The 19,943-nt window shown below is 43.6% G+C and overlaps 1 protein-coding gene across 1 annotated transcript in view; it reads left to right on the forward strand.

The window, feature by feature from the left end:
- The window catches only part of LOC127355195 (receptor-type tyrosine-protein phosphatase mu), a 137,154-nt gene that overhangs the window by 16,969 nt on the left and 100,242 nt on the right, over positions 1-19,943 (forward strand). Inside the window, exon 2 of the mRNA XM_051385797.1 lies at positions 7,170-7,286. Within this exon, the coding sequence (XP_051241757.1) occupies positions 7,170-7,286 (117 nt within the window). The remainder of the gene's footprint in view (positions 1-7,169; positions 7,287-19,943) is intronic.

Below are 19,943 nucleotides of genomic sequence, written 5' to 3' on the forward strand. Positions count from 1 at the left end.
CCTCCTCCTCTCATCCTCTACCTCCTCCTCTACCTCACCCTCTACCTCCACGTCTACCTCCTCCTCTCATCCTCTACCTCCTCCTCTACCTCCTCCTCTCATGCTCTACCTCCTCCTCTACCTCACCCTTTACCTCCTCCTCTACCTCCTCCTCTCATCCTCTACCTCCTCCTCTACCTCCTCTACCTCCTCCTCTACCTCCTCCTCTACCTCCTCCTCTCCTCCTCTACCTCCTCCTCTACCTCCTCCTCTCATCCTCTACCTCCTCCTCTACCTCCTCCACCTCCTCCTCTCCTCCACTACCTCCTCTACCTCACCCTCTACCTCCTCCTCTACCTCCTCCTCTCATCCTCTACCTCCTCCTCTACCTCACCCTCTACCTCCACGTCTACCTCCTCCTCTCATCCTCTACCTCCTCCTCTACCTCCTCCTCTCATGCTCTACCTCCTCCTCTACCTCACCCTCTACCTCCTCCTCTACCTCCTCCTCTCATCCTCTACCTCCTCCTCTACCTCCTCCTCTACCTCCTCTACCTCCTCCTCTACCTCATGCTCTACCTTCTCCTCTACCTCATCCTCTACCTCCTCCTCTACCTCTTCTACCTCATCCTCTACCTCCTCTACCTCATGCTATGCCTCCTCTACCTCCTCTACCTCATGCTCTACCTCTCCCTCTACCTCCTCCTCTACCTCCTCCTCTCATCCTCTACCTCCTCCTCTACCTCCTCCTCTCATGCTCTACCTCCTCCTCTACCTCCTCCTCTCATCCTGTACCTCCTCCTCTACCTCCTCTACCTCCTCCTCTACCTCATGCTCTACCTTCTCCTCTACCTCATCCTCTACCTCATCCTCTACCTCCTCCTCTACCTCTTCTACCTCATCCTCTACCTCCTCTACCTCATGCTATGCCTCCTCTACCTCCTCTACCTCATGCTCTACCTCTTCCTCTACCTCCTCTATCTCATCCTCTACCTCAACCTCTACCTCATGCTCTACCTCCTCTACCTCAAACTCTACTTCCTCCTCTACCTCAAGCTCTACCTCCTCTACCTCCTCCTCTGCCTACCTCAAACTCTACCTCATGCTGTACCTCCTCTACCTCATGCTCTACCTCCTCCTCTGCCTCCTCCTCTCCTACTTTATCTCCTCTTCTTTCCTTCCTCACTTGCCCTCCATCTTTACCTTCTTCTTCCCTCCTGTTTTCTGTCTTTCCTGTCTGAACTCATCCGTCCGTCAAACAAACAGAATCTGTTGTTTTCTCTGTGACTGTGTGTGTCTGTGTGTGTGTGTGTGTGTGTGTGTGTGTGTGTGTGTGTGTGTGTGTGTCTGTGTGTGTGTGTCTGTGTCTGTGTGTGTGTTACCAGCTAAATGCCACCACTGCTGTCTGTCACAGTGTGTGTGTCCACTGTCACATCCAATCACACACACACACACACACACACAGCCCCAGGGGCTGCTGGGAGCTGCCCGTGTCACCGGCCCTGCCTGTCCGGTCTCGTCCAATCAACTCTCAAGGTTTGGTTTTCGCAGGTTGTTAGCATTAGCACATGCTAACGGCTCACTGCCCACACAGATAATAACACACACATTAGATCAGCCTCGTTACACACTGCTAATTGCTGTGTATGTGTGTGTCAGTGTGTGTGTCAGTGTGTGTGTGTGTGTGTGTGTGTGTCACTATGTGTGTGTGTGTGTGTGTGTGCGATGGACAGACAAAGAGAGGAAGGAAAGGGGCTGCTTCCTGAAGGAGTCTGATGCACACACACACACACACACACACACACACACACACACACACACAGTGATCAACAGAGGCTTCAGGTTTACTCGTCAGTAATCAATAATAATCAATATACCAGCAGGAGCCACTTTCCCTGTTTCCCTGCGCTGCTTTCTGATGGATCTGTTTAATGTGAACGTTGAACCACCATGTTTTATTTGTGGTTGTTTTTTTTAATTAAAGCTCCAGTGTGTCACATAAATATAATAATAATAATAATAAGGTCACCATAGGTATGTTTTCATTAGTGTTTAATCAGCTGAACATTAGAGGGAGTGGGTCCTCTGCTGGCGGAGTCCGCCATGTTTCTACGGTATCCCAGAACAGACAAACTAAACAAATAGGGACATTTGTGTGAAGGATTCTTCTTTTCAGCTGAATATGCACTAATGGAAACTTCCCTATAAACATTACAGTGTGTGACAGAAAGAGACTGTACTGTAATATGTTGCACACTTTAAAATGTTTTCCTGCCAATATTTCGAATGAATGAAAACAGCTTCAGTTCATCCTGTTTCCTCAACGTCTCTGTCTTTCTTTGTCCATTTTCCATCCTAGTCTGGTCTTCGGGGCGGACAGGAACATGACTCTGCTCAGTGGACGTGGTTCATACGTGATCTACTGCGTTTCCTCCTGAAACGCTGCGAGAGCTGCGTCGTTAACATTCAGCTGCTCGCCCAGCATTGGGTATTACCGAACAACAACACTCTGTGTGAGAGACATCACAGCGGCAGCCTCAACACCTCCAAAGCAAACTTTATTTAACACCAGTGCAGAGACAGTAACGGGGCCATCACTGCGGCGGGCTCTGCTGCCAATGAACGAATGAAAGGATGAATAAACACAGTGAGCAGCTTCAGAGAGAGACGAGAGGAAGGAGGGAGAAACCACAGAGAGAGAGAGAGAGAGAGAGAGAGAGAGAGACATTTTCCTAATCAGGACCAGATGGTTTCATTCAGACTTACATACTTCAGAGCGAGGGAGGGCGGGCAAGCATTAGAAACACAGACGACAGAGAGAGAGAGAAGGGAAGAAAGAGAGATGAAAAGAGAGGAAGAGTTGGTAAAAGAAGACGAGTGCGGCTCCACCCAGGCGCTCTGCCAGCTGACTGTGTGTGTGTGTGTGTGTGTGTGTGTGTGTGTGTGTGTGTGTGTGTGTGTGTGATTGGCTGGTAATAGATTACAGTGGTGAGCAGAGGTCTAATCCGGCCCACCAGCACTTCAGCTAAATGCTATCGCCTCTCCACGGACACTCCTCCTTCCTGCGTCTTTCTTCTTCTTCTTTCTTCTTCTTCTTCTTCTTCTTCACACAACTTCTTCTCTGTGTGCAGCCAGAGTCCTGCACCGAGTCGGAGATCTCTGGGTAACCAAACATCTTCCTAGTGGACCAGCAGTGGTTAGATAGAGCCAGCAGTGGTCCTGATATGTGAACAGGTCTGTGACTCTGATAAAAGATGTCGACTGAGACTCACAGACCATAAACTGTACGACAACCAGCCTCTGTGACGCCCCCACAGGTCTGTGAAGCTCAGTCAGGAATTCAATTTCGCTTTAAACGTTTCAGTCAAACTCTTCAGTTTATAAAGAAAGGAATAATAATTAAAGACAACTGACCTTTTTTTAAGGCTCAAAAACCAAAATACTTATACTAATAATGATAATAGTAATAATATTAAAAACAATAACAATAACAATAATAATAACACCATCTTGGCAGTCCTGACTCCGCCGGCACACGGCTGATCCAACAATGGTCAAAGAGGCGGAGCTAAATGAAGGCTGGTTACTGAAACACCCACTTGTCACTCAAAGTGACCACACCCTTAATTATTCCTAACTTTAATGAACTTAATATAATTTAAAGAGGGAATATAGAATATAATATGGAGCCTCTAGTGGCCGTTAGAGGAACTGCAAGTCGGCTGTCTCTCTCTCACCAACCCACCTCTCTGCGTCTCCATGGCAACCACCGGACGTGTCTCGACTAGCATACCTTCCCTCTGAGCAGCGAGAGGTCAGAGGTCACAACCGGCATTCAGGCACACACACGCGTGTACAATTAGTGTTGCTCTGAGGTCACAGTAACCACGGCAACAGCAACACCCCGAAATACGTGTGTGAGTGTGTGTGACATTTCATCCTGACACTCATTTCCTGTCTGCAAACAGCTGCTCGTTCAAACTTAAACAGCTTTATGACACACGGACACACTGTGTGTGTGTGTGTGTGTGTGTGTGTGTGTTTGTGTTTTTGTGTGTGTGTGTGTGTGTGTGTGTGTGTGATTTTCAAGATAAAAGCTTGAGTTGAATCTTCAGACTGCTTTTTTATCCAACCAACAGTTTGATATTAACATAATATTCAGTTTCATATAATATGAAACTATAATCTGCACTTATAAATTAATCAATAGCAGCATTAATAACATCATGTTTAATCAGAAAAGTTCTTTAAAAAGATAACGATCCTGATCAGTAATCAATACTCCCATTATAAAGCATCAATCAACCTGATCAGCCTTCAGCAGTTAGCTAGTGTTTCTGTAGTGGAGACTAAACGTTAACAATGATCCATATCAGCAGTTTGAATCCAACTAAAAGCTCCCTGCACCAAACTCCCTTTAAGAAATATCACATTTTAACAATTCCTCACGTGTTCGTAACAACACGTAACTCTAGAAACACGAGCTAAAGTCCGTCATATGTCCACAGTCTGACTGTCAATACAGGATCAATATCATCCATAAAGATACAGTGTATACTGATCAATATCATCCATAAAGATACAGTGTATACTGATCAATGATCCATAAAGATACAGTGTACACTGATCAATAATCAATAAAGATACAGTGTATAGTACTATATTACTGTATATACTGTGGTTCCGTTGTGTACTTTTTGTCTTGACTGTGGTTAGTGTTGAGTGTTTAAAGGGTTAATGATCCTCACAGTGCGACAACTTTTAGGAGAGGACTTGTAGTTATTGATCAGGAGACTGGAGACAATCAATAGCTGCACATTATGATTAATTACTGCTGCTGTACACACACACACACACACACACAGGGTTGGTATGTGGTGGAAACATTCATCTGTGTGTCTGTCTGTATCAGTATTATCAGTAGTATCAGTAGTATCAGTACCGTCAGTAGTATCAGTACTATCAGTAGTATCAGTACCATCAGTACCATCAGTAGTATCAGTACCATCAGTACCATCAGTACTATCAGTAGTATCAGTACCATCAGTACCATCAGTAGTATCAGTACCATCAGTACCATCAGTAGTATCAGTATTATCAGTACCATCAGTACCATCAGTACCATCAGTACTATCAGTAGTATCAGTACCATCAGTACCATCAGTACCATCAGTATTATCAATATTATCAGTACCATCAGTACCATCAGTGTTATCAGTACCATCAGTAGTATCAGTACCATCAGTACCATCAGTAGTATCAGTATTATCAGTACCATCAGTATTATCAGTATTATCAGTACCATCAGTACCATCAGTACCATCAGTATTATCAATATTATCAGTACCATCAGTACCATCAGTACCATCAGTAGTATCAGTACCATCAGTACCATCAGTATTATCAGTACCATCAGTAGTATCAGTGCTACAGACTCATCTACAGTTCAGTGTCGGGCGATCAAGAGGCTGAGATTGCTTTTCTGTGTGTTTTCCTTTGAGAGAGAGAATTTGTGTGTGTGTGTGTGTGTGTGTGTGTGTGTGTGTGTGTTCAGTTTATTATATAGATGCAAATTCATAGAAGCAGATTAAACAGATTGTGTCTCGTATCTGTTGATGAGCTAACACTGTCCTGAGGGATGTGTGTGTGTGTGTGTGTGTGTGTGTGTGTGTTTAATGTGCCTTCTGTTACAAAGAAAGAAAATGAACCTTGCAGCTATTTAATGTCAGAGCTTTGAGATGACAGCTACACACACACACACAGAGTTAGTGTGAAAGGAGGGATTTAGACGTCTTTGAGTCTCTGAGGAAGAGGAGGGTGTACGTCTATTATCTGTGTGTGTGTGTGTGTGTGTGTGTGTGTGTGTGACCAGCAGAGAGGATGCTGGGAAATGGTAATGAACTGGAACTGTCTCACTCTGAACAACATTATATGTTTACAAGCTGTTCTCTCTGTTCACAACCAGAGAATACAGAAAGTCTGTTGGTCCGTTATTACAGTGTACATGTTACCATAGTAACCAGTGCCTGTAAATGCTACTGTAGTAACAAGCGCCTGTAAATGTTACCGTAGTAACAACCTTCTGTAAATGTTACCTTAGTAACCAGTGCCTGTAAATGTTACCTTAGTAACCAGTGCCTGTAAATGCTACCGTAGTAACAAGATTCTGTAAATGTTACCGTAGTAACAAGCGTCTGTAAATGTTACCTTAGTAACCAGTGCCTGTAAATGCTACCGTAGTAACAAGCATCTGTAAATGTTACCTTAGCAACCAGTGCCTGTAAATGCTACCGTAGTAACAAGCGCCTGTAAATGTTACCGTAGTAACAACCTTCTGTTAATGTTACCGTAGTAACAAGCGTCTGTAAATGTTACCGTAGTAACAAGCGTCTGTAAATGTTACCTTAGTAACCAGTGCCTGTAAATGCTACCATAGTAACAAGCTTCTGTAAATGTTACTGTAGTAACAAACGTAAGGGGCGCCCGGTTAGCTCAGTGGGTAGAGCTAGCGACCCATGTACCAAGGCTGAGTCCTGAGGGTTCGAATCTGACCTGCACTTTGCTGCGTGTCATCCCCTCTCTCTGTCCCCCTTTCCTGTCTGCTTTCAGCTGTCACTGTCATAAAGGCAATAAAAGTCCCCCCCCAAAAAAGGGTCTGTAAATGTTACCGTAAATGTCACCGTAGTAACAAGCGTCTGTAAATGTCACCATAGTAACAAGCATCTGTAACAAGCGTCTGTAAATGTCACTGTAGTAAGAAGCGTCTGTAAATGTCACCGTAGTAACAAGCATCTGTAACAAGCGTCTGTAAATGTCACCGTAGTAACAAGCATCTGTAACAAGCGTCTGTAAATGTCACCGTAGTAACAAGCATCTGTAACAAGCGTCTGTAAATGTCACCGTAGTAACAAGCATCTGTAACAAGCGTCTGTAAATGTCACTGTAGTAAGAAGCGTCTGTAAATGTCACCGTAGTAACAGACACTGGACAATAGCTCATGGACACAATGAGTTTGATGGCGGGGAACCTCTGGGGCTGTTAGGTAACAGTGTTGGTTTTTAAGTAGACGTACTTTTGAGAAAGGATTTGTAATTCGTGTTTGAAATGTCTCTCTGTCACTGTCTGTCTCTTCCTGTCTGTCTCTCTGAGGCATGAGCAAAATAACTGAGCACCTTTCTGTCTGTCTTTCAGCCTGTCTGTCTGGTCAGTCACCAGACTGCACTCTGGTCCAGTCCAAAGAGGATGACTTCGATTGGGAACAAGGAGACACCCGGGACCGACCGTCCAGCAACCCCTGGATCCCTGCAGGTCTGTCCATCTGTCTCTCTGCTTCTCTGACTACCTGTCTGTCTGTCTGTCCAGCTGTCTGTTGTAAGCACACGCAGGATTGTTCATTCTTGCAGGAGGTGTTCCTCAGGGAACCTTTGTGGGTTCTGTGAAGTTAAAATCTTTATTCAATTTAAAGTTGTGACTGCTGGTGCGTTTACTGTCATTCAGTTAAACAGAAAATTAATGTGTGACTCTCAAAAGATAATCCAGCAGTTACGGAGCAACATGAGGATCCCTTCATGGCAGCAGAAGTACAGAAAATGTTTCCCACATAGCCCTAATTCCCCTCCGTACAGACTGAAAACTGAAGTAGATGATGCTAACATGTTAGCTAAAATTTCTACATCCTGCAGTTATTGAGCAACATGAAGTCCAGTGTTGTCTCTCTTTTAGCTCTGTGTTTGGAGGGAAATATCTGTGTCTTCCAGTGGTCGACTGATGGCTGATATTTAATGCTGATATATTTCCATTATTGCATTCATATTACAGTCTAATATACATGTTTATTAAATATAAAATAACATTAGGTTATGCTGCAGATTTCAGAATGTGCATTATAACATATACAATATATATACACACCTATACATACACCCACATGATCCGTGTGTCTTCAAATCCCACAAGAGCATTTCAGAGGCGGAGTGTCTTCAGAGCGTGTTGCCTGCGTGACGTTGTTGTTGTAGCTGTTGGTGTTTACTTGTGTACTGTGTCAGTAAAAAGGAAACCAAATGGTGTTTCTGTTTTAAAATCTCCTCTAATTGACTGACTTCCTGTCAGTGTGATCTGCTCTGTGCTGGTTGACGTGAGGGGGTCGCAGCTTCCGTCCAAAAAAGACCAGCTGTGTATTCTACCTAGAGGCACTGCTGGGACGCTCTGCGGCGCTTCAGGTTTAATTAAGAGCATTGTCTAGAACGGGCGCCATCAGCTCCAGCGACTGTGGTCCCACCCTGAATGCGTCGCAGCAGTGTGCAGTGGATCTTGGGGGTCTTCGCCATCTTCCCAAAGCTGCAGGCTGCCTCACAGACGAGGCAGCCTGCAGATGTGTCATAGGCTGATGCCGATGATCTCGAAAAAGCCAGGCCATGGTCCCGATTCTCATTGGTTATCCACCAGCTGGCCTCTCACTGTGTGTCTGCTGTTTGCTGTACAGTGGCTTTATATGGCTTTTATTGTGAAAGGGAAGCTGAGAGTGAGCTGAAACTCACTCTAAAGCTTCAGCTGCCACTCATGTTGGGTTCATACACTGAAGCTATACAATACAGACGGAGGTGTTGAACAGAGTATGACGAACAATTGCTCCTTTAATGCAGCCTCTCAGTTGGACGGTTTGTTCCTGAAGGCAGCACGAGAGAGAAAAGGCTGCTGCAGCTTTTGTGTTATCGCCTATTGACCTGCCACAGTTTGTGCTCTGAGTTATAGACGGACAGAAACACTGAACCCGGAGAGATAGCAGCGAGTGTGTGAGTGTGTGTGTGAGCGTAACCCACTGACGAATGAGAATGCAGCGCTCTTAAATCACTGAGCCAATCACGTGAGAGACAGGCTGAGCGAGGACACACAGAGAGGAGGTGGTTACTGTCCTGTTTAACATGATTTATAGGAGGAGAGGAGGAGAGAGGGGGGAGGTGGAGAGGAGAGAGAGGAGTTTGTCACCTCCTTTCTTTTCAATAAAGAGGAGCTTTGTGTGTGTGACTAATTGCAGCCAATCAGACACACACACTTGCTCCTCCTCTTCCTCCTCCTCTTCCTCCTCTCTGTGGTCGATCTCCTCCCGGCTGATATGTGGAGCAGGGAGCAGGGCAAGGCAGGGCATTAAATCTAACTAACCCTCCACCACGAGCGGGAGAGCGAGGTGGAGGCAGATAGGGAGAGAGAGAGAGAGAGAGAGAGAGAGAGAGAGACAGATGGAGCAGGACTGCAGCTGGTGATACTCTGTGTGTGTACTAGTACTACAGTACTACTACAGTACTACATTATAACTACAGTACTACAGTACTACATTATAACTGCAGTACTACAGTACTACAGTACTACATTATAACTACAGTACTACAGTACTACATTATAACTACAGTACTACATTATAACTGCAGTACTACAGTACTACAGTACTACATTATAACTACAGTACTACAGTACTACATTATAACTACAGTACTACATTATAACAACAGTACTACAGTACTACAGTACTACATTATAACTACAGTACTACTACAGTACTACATTATAACTACAGTACTACAGTACTACAGTACTACATTATAACTGCAGTACTACAGTACTACAGTACTACATTATAACTGCAGTACTACAGTACTACAGTACTACATTATAACTACAGTACTACAGTACTACATTATAACTACAGTACTACATTATAACTGCAGTACTACAGTACTACAGTACTACATTATAACTACAGTACTACAGTACTACATTATAACTACAGTACTACATTATAACAACAGTACTACAGTACTACAGTACTACATTATAACTACAGTACTACTACAGTACTACATTATAACTACAGTACTACAGTACTACAGTACTACATTATAACTGCAGTACTACAGTACTACAGTACTACATTATAACTGCAGTACTACAGTACTACAGTACTACATTATAACTACAGTACTACAGTACTACATTATAACTACAGTACTACATTATAACTGCAGTACTACAGTACTACAGTACTACATTATAACTACAGTACTACATTATAACTACAGTACTACAGTACTACAGTACTACATTATAACTACAGTACTACAGTACTACATTATAACTACAGTACTACAGTACTACTACAGTACTACATCATAACTACAGTACTACAGTACTACATTATAACTACAGTACTACATTATAACTACAGTACTACATTATAACTCCAGTACTACAGTACTACAGTACTACATTATAACTACAGTACTACAGTACTACATTATAACTACAGTACTACATTATAACTACAGTACTACAGTACTACTACAGTACTACATTATAACTACAGTACTACAGTACTACTACAGTACTACAGTACTACTACAGTACTACATTATAACTACAGTACTACTACAGTACTACAGTACTACTACAGTACTACATTATAACTACAGTACTACAGTACTACAGTACTACTACAGTACTACATTATAACTACAGTACTACAGTACTACATTATAACTACAGTACTACTACAGTACTACATTATAACTACAGTACTACAGTACTACATTATAACTACAGTACTACAGTACTACATTATAACTACAGTACTACAGTACTACAGTACTACTACAGTACTACATTATAACTACAGTACTACAGTACTACTACAGTACTACAGTACTACATTATAACTACAGTACTACAGTACTACATTATAACTACAGTACTACTACAGTACTACATTATAACTACAGTACTACAGTACTACAGTACTACTACAGTACTACATTATAACTACAGTACTACAGTACTACATTATAACTACAGTACTACTACAGTACTACATTATAACTACAGTACTACAGTACTACATTATAACTACAGTACTACATTATAACTACAGTACTACAGTACTACAGTACTACTACAGTACTACAGTACTACTACAGTACTACATCATAACTACAGTACTACAGTACTACATTATAACTACAGTACTACAGTACTGCTACAGTACTACATTATAACTACAGTACTACAGTACTACTACAGTACTACAGTACTACAGTACTACATTATAACTACAGGGCTACTACAGTACTACATTATAACTACAGTAATACAGTACTACTACAGTACTACAGTACTACATTATAACTACAGTACTACTACAGTACTACATTATAACTACAGTACTACAGTACTACTACAGTACTACATTATAACTATAGTACTACAGTACTACATTATAACTACAGTACTACTACAGTACTACATTATAACTACAGTACTACAGTACTACATTATAACTACAGTACTGCATCATAACTACAGTACTACAGTACTACATTATAACGACAGTACTACAGTACTACATTATAACTACAGTACTACAGTACTACTACAGTACTACATTATAACTACAGTACTACATTACTACATTATAACTACAGTACTACAGTAATACAGTACTACATTATAACTACAGTACTACAGTACTACAGTACTATATTATATCTACAGTACTACATTATAACTACAGTACTACAGTACTACTAGAGTACTACATTATAACTACAGTACTACAGTACTACTACAGTACTACAGTACTACTGACAGTACTACATTATAACTACAGTACTACAGTACTACATTATAACTACAGTACTACATTATTACTAGCTTAGCTAGTTAGCTAATTAAAAAGCATTTTGCTAGCATAAGCTATCAGATGTGAGCTAACTAGTGTAGAAATGAGATACAGCGCCCACTATAGTGCTAACCCTGACCAACCTTAAAGAGCTGGTGGTCTGTCAGCCAGTCAGTACACAGCAGGGTAATTTCCAGGGTAGTATGTAGGGGGCGCTAGCAGGGCCTCATAATGTGCATCTGCTTTACTTCATTCACTTTGAAACAGACACACTTCTTAATGTGTTCTCACTCTGGGAAAGAACAAAGTCTGAGCTGCTGCAGCTGCTGTTCTCTGCTGGAACCTGGTTTAATACTGCACACACACACACAGACACACACACCCACACACGCACACACACACACACACACACACACACACACACACACACAGACACACACACACACAGACACACAGACACACACACAGACACACACACACACACAGACACACAGACACACACACACACACACACACACACCCAGACACACAGACACACAGACACACACACACACACACACACAGACACACACACACGCACACACACACAGACACGCACACACACACACACACACACACACACACACACACACACACACACACACACACACACACACACACACACACACACACACACACACACACACACACACACACAGACACACACACACACACACACACACACACACACACACACACACTGAGGCATCGATTGACCAGTGATTGCAGGCTCCATTTAATGTTCTTATAAATGGTACAAGTTCAATCTAATCTGAACCATGTAGCGCTCTCTGCTGTCAGTGTGAACAACAGTAATCTCCTCTAATACCCTTTACTGCCACACACACACACACACACACACAGACACACAGACACACACACACACACACACACACACACACACACACACAGACACACACAGACACACACACACACACACACACAGACACACAGACACACACACACACACACAGACAGACACACACAGACACACACACACACACACACACACACACACACACACACACACACACACACACACAGACACACACAGACACACACACACACACACACACACACACAGACACACACACACACACACACACACACACACACACACACACTGATTGGTTCCTGTGACTCGTTAGCGGTCTGCAGACGAGCTGAGTTCTAACAAACTGCAGAGCCTCACATTCTTTTCATGTTCTGAATGTTCTAACGAGATCTTCTACGTTTGGTTTATGGCGCCTGACCGCATGCTCGCCATAAGATAAAAATAAACAACGGTATCAGTGTCAGAGACCAGAACCAAACTGTGACATCATGGATATATTTAGTCCCCATGGTTGTTTCAGCTGGCTGCTAGCTTAGCATGACAGTAACATTATACAACATCTACAGCTGTAAAAACTACTGCTCCCATAAAGCTTTCAGTGTCGCTGAGGCTCATGGGATACGCTCTGTGGCCTCACGATGAACATATCGTTCTCTAATGTTTGTTGTTGCACAAAGCAATAACAGCAACAGTCCACCTGCATTTGACAGGTTAACCCTAACCCTAAAGGAACACAGTGGAATAACAGCAAAACAAATCAGCCGGTTCTGCCTGTACACAGCCGGTTCCTCTGCTGTTCTACCTGTACACAGCCGGTTCCTCTGCTGTTCCGTCTGTACACAGCCGGTTCCTCTGCTGTTCCGTCTGTACACAGCCGGTTCCTCTGCTGTTCCGCCTGTACACAGCCGGTTCCTCTGCTGTTCTACCTGTACACAGCCGGTTCCTCTGCTGTTCCGCCTGTACACAGCCGGTTCCTCTGCTGTTCCGCCTGTACACAGCCGGTTCCTCTGCTGTTCCGTCTGTACACAGCCGGTTCCTCTGCTGTTCCGCCTGTACACAGCCGGTTCCTCTGCTGTTCCACCTGTACACAGCCGGTTCCTCTGCTGTTCTACCTGTACACAGCCGGTTCCGCTGCTGTTCTGCCTGTACACAGCCGGTTCCTCTGCTGTTCTACCTGTACACAGCCGGTTCCTCTGCTGTTCCGCCTGTACACAGCCGGTTCCTCTGCTGTTCTGCCTGTACACAGCCGGTTCCGCTGCTGTTCTGCCTGTACACAGCCGGTTCCTCTGCTGTTCTACCTGTACACAGCCGGTTCCTCTGCTGTTCTGCCTGTACACAGCCGGTTCCTCTGCTGTTCTACCTGTACACAGCCGGTTCCTCTGCTGTTCTACCTGTACACAGCCGGTTCTGCTGCTGTTCTACCTGCAGACAGCTGGTTTTAATGTAGTTCTTTACCTGTTACGTAGTAGCTAGAGTACCATCTAGCGGCTCTAGCGGGCACAATAAATTTCACCTGCACTAACTGATATGCAGGGCATTAACTGTCCAGCTAGCAGCAATAGCAACCTCTTGAGGTAAACTGAGGGCTTACCCCTTTAAGCGCCGAAGTCGCAAAATTGCGACACGACGCGGTACTGAATCAAACAGCTGTTTTCTCCGAATAGAGTGTTATATCTTGTTCATACTCCCCTCCACTAGTTGACATCCCGTACTAAGACCTTAGCTCAGAAATACGTCATGCTTCAATGCAAAATGTTCAAGGAAATGATACACGAACTTGTAGTATCAGTAGGGGAGCTAATGGATGTGGTAGAAATAGCGGGGGTGGGAATAAAGTTAAAGTAAAGTAAATTAAAGTATTTCTGATTAAAATATTCTGAATAGCGCTGGGACCAGCGTTAGTGTTCACTCTTTCTACCGCGCCGGTCACAGTGCGTCCATGCGCGGCAGTGGTGCAGCCATGCGACGCAGCAGTGTGCCTGTCCATTTGTTGGGCTATGTGGTGGTGGGAGGTTCCACACATTACAAATACTACAAACTTTTATCTGGATAGATGGGCACAGATTTCTGCAGCTATAAGATGCCTACTGTTATTATCATATTATAATGATAATAATGATAATATTAATAATATTATTATTAATAATAATAATAATAATAATAATTAAAGCTGCAAGCAGCATTGGACGGGAACTCACACTTCTTGTTGCCACTAGGTGGCGCTATAACTATGTGTTCAGGGCGGGACTCTTATCAGACATGTGAAGTTTGGAGCCGATTGGACAATGTACACTCAAGTTATAGCGAATTCGTGTTTCGTGGCGGTACATCAAAATTTCTGCCATGCCACAGACACGCCCCCTCACCACAGTCAACACATATCATCAACAATGTGTTTTGCATTTCGTAAGTAAATTTCAGCTGGATCTGCTCATCCTGCTGGGAGTAGAACATGAAAGTATAAAACGTGATACTTCCTGTTGCCACTAGGTGGCGCTCTCACTTTTACTGAATATTATCACATAGACGTGTTCAGGGCGGGACTCTTATCAAACTTGTGAAGTTTCGTTGCAGTCGGATCATGTACGCAGAAGTTATGACGAATCCCTCTTTCATGGCGAAGGTTTGAAATTGGATGCCACGGGACGCCACGCCACGGGCACAATGTTGGACGAAACAAACTGACTGCACTGACCAATTTTGAAGTAGATCCAATAAAACCTGTAGGAGGAGTTAGTTAAAATAGAAGCTCTGAAATGCCAAAAAGGACATCACAATGTGACATTCGTTCAAAATGGCCAACTTTGACGGCACGCCACGGACACGCCCTTCAACGTACAGTGAAAAAATGAACAGCGTTCATTCAGCACCATGTTTTGACTGTACTGACCAATTTTGAAGAAGATCCGATAAATTCCCTAGGAGGAGTTCGTTCAAATACAAGCCCAAAAAGTCAAATGACCACAAAATGATGAAAATTAAAAATTGAAATTGCAGACTTCCTGTGGGTTTTGGGGCATGGGTCCAAGAGGCTTTTCTGCTTGTTGTATCATGATACACATGCGTAGCAATTTTCGTACATGTGGGCCTTACGTGTCTTGGGGGCTGATTCTGGGGGGCGTGGCTTAAACGTTCTGGGACAATGTCTTATCGGTATTTTTGCTACGTTTGAATTTTGTGCAAATTTTCATGAAATTTTGAGCATGTTGCGGGGGCCAAATATGCGGTCGTACTGGCAGAAAAATAATAATTCCTAGAAGAACAAAAGGGTCCTTGCACTTGTTAGTGCTCGGTCCCTAATAATGATGAAAAAGAGAAGAAGAAAAGAAAAAGAAAAAGTGTTCTCCAATAGGGGTGATGGTGGTGGGTAAAAAAAAAAAATTCATAAAAAACGCCTACTGTTTACACGAGTTTTGTGGTGTAGTAACAGTTCTAGTTTACAATGTTTCAAATGGATGGAGGGGGGTGAATCTGATGAAATAAGTTCAACTCTCATACTATTATATTATATTTCAAAATATCAGGTATTTCATGGAAATTACATAACCCAATATGGCCACAGCCATATGACGTCATAATATGCAAATTAGATAGGGAAATGTACTCCCGAAATAAACTTCAGGTCATTCTCAATATTTGTTTACACTCTGTCTCTATCTCAGACCACTTTCAAGCCAGAGCCTCCTCAAATTTAGATGTCAAAATCTAGTATTTTTCAAAATAAAACCTGGCGCCTAAAGGGTTAACGTGATCAATATTGTAATAAATTAATTTCACCACAAAGTACTTGTACCTAAGTACAGCGGGAAATCTGCTGCGGTGGCAAACTCGTGGTTCTAAATTTACAATCTTTTGGAAAATTTTAGAGTGAAATATAATATTTGGGTATTGGCCCAAAATATATGCTGAAATATTAAAATCACAGAATTAAAATAATTACCAACTGACTCACTGGCTATCGTTTCCCGTATTTAAGGGTGGTGCCCCGAGAAACTTTGATATTAATTGAAGTTATTATTCATTATATTATTATATCTTTGATAATTAATCAGTTTTAATCAAATTGAATTGACTGATAACAAATGGTGCCACTCTGATTACCATTGTACACAGCTGGTTCTTCTTTTCTACGGTTCTGTTCTTTGGTGTTCTACTGCTGTCTGAAGGTTCTCTCGCAGTTCTTTGGTTGTTTCTTTCCTTTTGTATGTTTTCTTCAGTCAGTGCTGCCTGTCAGTCACAGCTGTGGCCAATGAAACTCCACGGGCTCAGGCTTGAATTGATTTGCTCCAATCAAAGCAGAGGGAACACACACAGTACACACACACACACACACACACACACACACACACGCCTTTAGTGTGTACTGTATATGTGTACTGTGTGTTTACTGTGTGTGTACTGTGTGTGCTGTGTGTGTCTCGGGGGGGTTCAGGGTGTATTAATATTTCTAATAGCGCTGTTATCAGCTCACTGCCAGCTGCACACACACACTCTGTCTGTTGTGTGATAACTCCCACAATGCCTTTCTGTGTTAAAGAGACCTGGAGGTCAAAACCACTTTTCTGTGTGTGTGTGTGTGTGTGTGTGTGTGTGTGTGTGTGTGTGTGTGTGTGTGTGTGAGAAAATACAAACAGCTGTAAACAAACACACACACACACACACAGTCGCCGCTGCAGCCAACAGGTAAACAGTGTTTAAAGGTGAGTGAGAGGGAGAGAGACATAGAGACACAGTGAGGGAGAGAGAGAGAGAGAGAGAGAGAGAGAGAGAGAGACAGTGTTTGAAGTTTTGAACTTTGGCAGAGAAAAAATGGAAAACTGAGTGTGTGTTTGTGTGTTTATTGTGTGTGTGTGTGTGTGTGTGTGTGTGTGTGTGTTTGTGTCTGGGTTAATTAGTGTGTTAAAGGGTTTATCAGCGTGTCGGCATGCAGGAGATTCATGCCGTCTTTGAACATGACATGGCTCTGTGTGTGTGTGTGTGTGTGTGTGTGTGTGTGTGTGTGTGTGCGTCCACTATCAGCTTCCTGCCAAAACCAATTAAAGCCTCATTCAGGGAGTTTTAAACACACAGAGCGACCGTGACTCAAATCTAGCCAATCAGAGGAGAGGTCACACTGACACGCTGGCTCCCTATTGGCCGGTCGCTCAGTCTGTGACATTTGGTTAAATCCTCTCGGTCTGCAGCGTCAGATGGATATCAGTTTCATGTCTGTGTGCACAGATATAGCTCCAGAATGGGGTTAGCCTAGCTTAGCACACATACTGGAAGCGGAGGGAAACTGTTAGCTTAGCTCCATCAAAAGAGAAGAAAACTAATTCTCCTGAAAAACTTGTAAATGAACAAAAATGGAGCCGCACTTTGGAGCCATATATAGTCACATGTTACGCTAGTCAATGTTCGTAAAACTCTAGCTAACTAGCTATCCAATGGTTTGTCTGATGTGGACAATATGGGACTGGTTCTGGGGGTTATTACGGATGCTGAATCCAAGTGTCCAAGTGTTGAATTTGAATTTGAATTTTTAGATTAGATTCAACTTTATTGTCACTGTAAGTACAGGACAAACAACCGAATGCACTTAGCATCAACCACAAGTGCAAAGTAGTAAAGAGCAATTTACAAATGTACAGAAATATGTAAAGATAAAGTAACAATAACATTATAGATATATGAATGAATACGCTGGTAAGATATTTACATTATGAACAATATTAACAGAATAAATATAACGGCAATAAATTCAGATATTTACATTATGAGTTCGGGGTGGTTCGGGGTGGTTCGGGGGGTCCGGGAGGAGTTCAGGGGGGGTCCGGGGGGAGTCCGGGGGGGGTCCGGGGGGTTCAGGGGGGTCCGGGAGGAGTTCAGGGGGGTTCAGGGGGTTCAGGGGTGGTTCGGGGGGTTCGGGGGGTCCGGGAGGAGTTCAGGGGGGGTCAGGGGGAGTTCGGGGGGGTCCGGGGGGGTCCGGGGGTTCAGGGGGGGTTCGGGGGTGGTTCAGGGGGGTCCGGGGGGGTTCAGGGGGGGTTCGGGGTGGTTCAGGAGGAGTTTGGGGGGGTCCGGGGGAGTTCGGGGGGGTCCGGGGGGGTCCAGGGGGGTTCAGGGGGGTCCGGGGGGGTTCAGGGGGGTTCGGGGGGGTTCGGGGAGGTCTCCTCGACCCAGAGTTCAGCAGGCTGACAGGCGATGGAAAAAAGCTGTTCCTGAGCCTGCTAGTTCGGGAACGGGGAGACCTGTAGCGCCTCCCAGAGGGGAGGAGGGCAAACAGTCTGTGTCCTGGGTGGGAGGTGTCCCTGGCAACGCTGCGCGCCTTCTGCAGAATCATTCAGAGGTTATTGATTGGATCAATACGTTGGAGCGTCACTGGTGTGAATGTTCAGACGTAATATTTCTTCACATTTCTTTGCATTTCTTTTCTTTCTTGTTTTTAGCTGTGCAGCCGTTTCTCATTGACCTGTGTCTTTGTGGTGATATATTGATCAATAACCTCAGAATGAATCACAATCAGCCCACTGGGAGTTCAAATATTTCCACTTCCTGTTTAAACGTCCATATTGTATTTTGAAAGTCCTCAATAATCCCAAAACCTCTTCAGTGTCCGTATAGCTGATTATTAATGCTAATGATTGTCAATGCTGGGGACCCAAACTGAACATTTCTAACAGAAAACTTGTAATAATGATAATAATAATGTCCTAATTTCAGTTTATTGATTGATAGATTATTGATATTTACACTTTGGTCTTCAGTGGTTGTTTATATTTTTATTTTATAGTAATGTGAGGCTGGGATTGTGTTTTCAGACATTTTATCTTCCAGTCCGATCTGAAATCACTGCTATCAGACCCAGCTCACACACACACACACACACACACACACTTCCTGCTGGTTGTGTGTGTGTTTAAATCTCGTCAATACGCTGCAGCTGCCTCTCCTCACGTTTCAATATAACTCTGGTAATAGAATTACCCCCCTCCATCTGTGTGTGTGTGTGTGTGTGTGTGTGTGTGTGTGTGTGTGTGTGTGTGTGAGCTGGGTCTGATGTGATTGGTTTAGAGATGGCAGGGGTCGTCTGTGATTGGCCAACAGGTGAGAGGTGGGCGGGAGGTTAACGAGAGAGAGAACCGCCAAGACACGATCGAGATCAGCAGTTTGTTTTTCTGTCTCTTTCCTTCTGCTCACACTCTGCCTCTCAGAACGATTAATGAGCTAATAATTGATTGACTGTCTCCAGCAGAACCAGCAGAACTTGTAGAACCAGTAAAGTCAGTAGGACCAGTAGAACCATTAGAACCAGTAGAACCAGTAAAGCCAATAGAACCAGTAGAAACAGCAGGACCAGTAGAACCAGCAGGACCAGTAGGACCATTACAACCAGTAGAACCAGTAAAGTCAGTAGGACCAGTAGAACCATTAGAACCAGTAGAACCAG

The sequence above is a fragment of the Dicentrarchus labrax genome, unplaced genomic scaffold, assembly GCF_905237075.1.
Source record: "Dicentrarchus labrax unplaced genomic scaffold, dlabrax2021, whole genome shotgun sequence".
NCBI classification, from domain to species: domain Eukaryota; kingdom Metazoa; phylum Chordata; class Actinopteri; family Moronidae; genus Dicentrarchus; species Dicentrarchus labrax.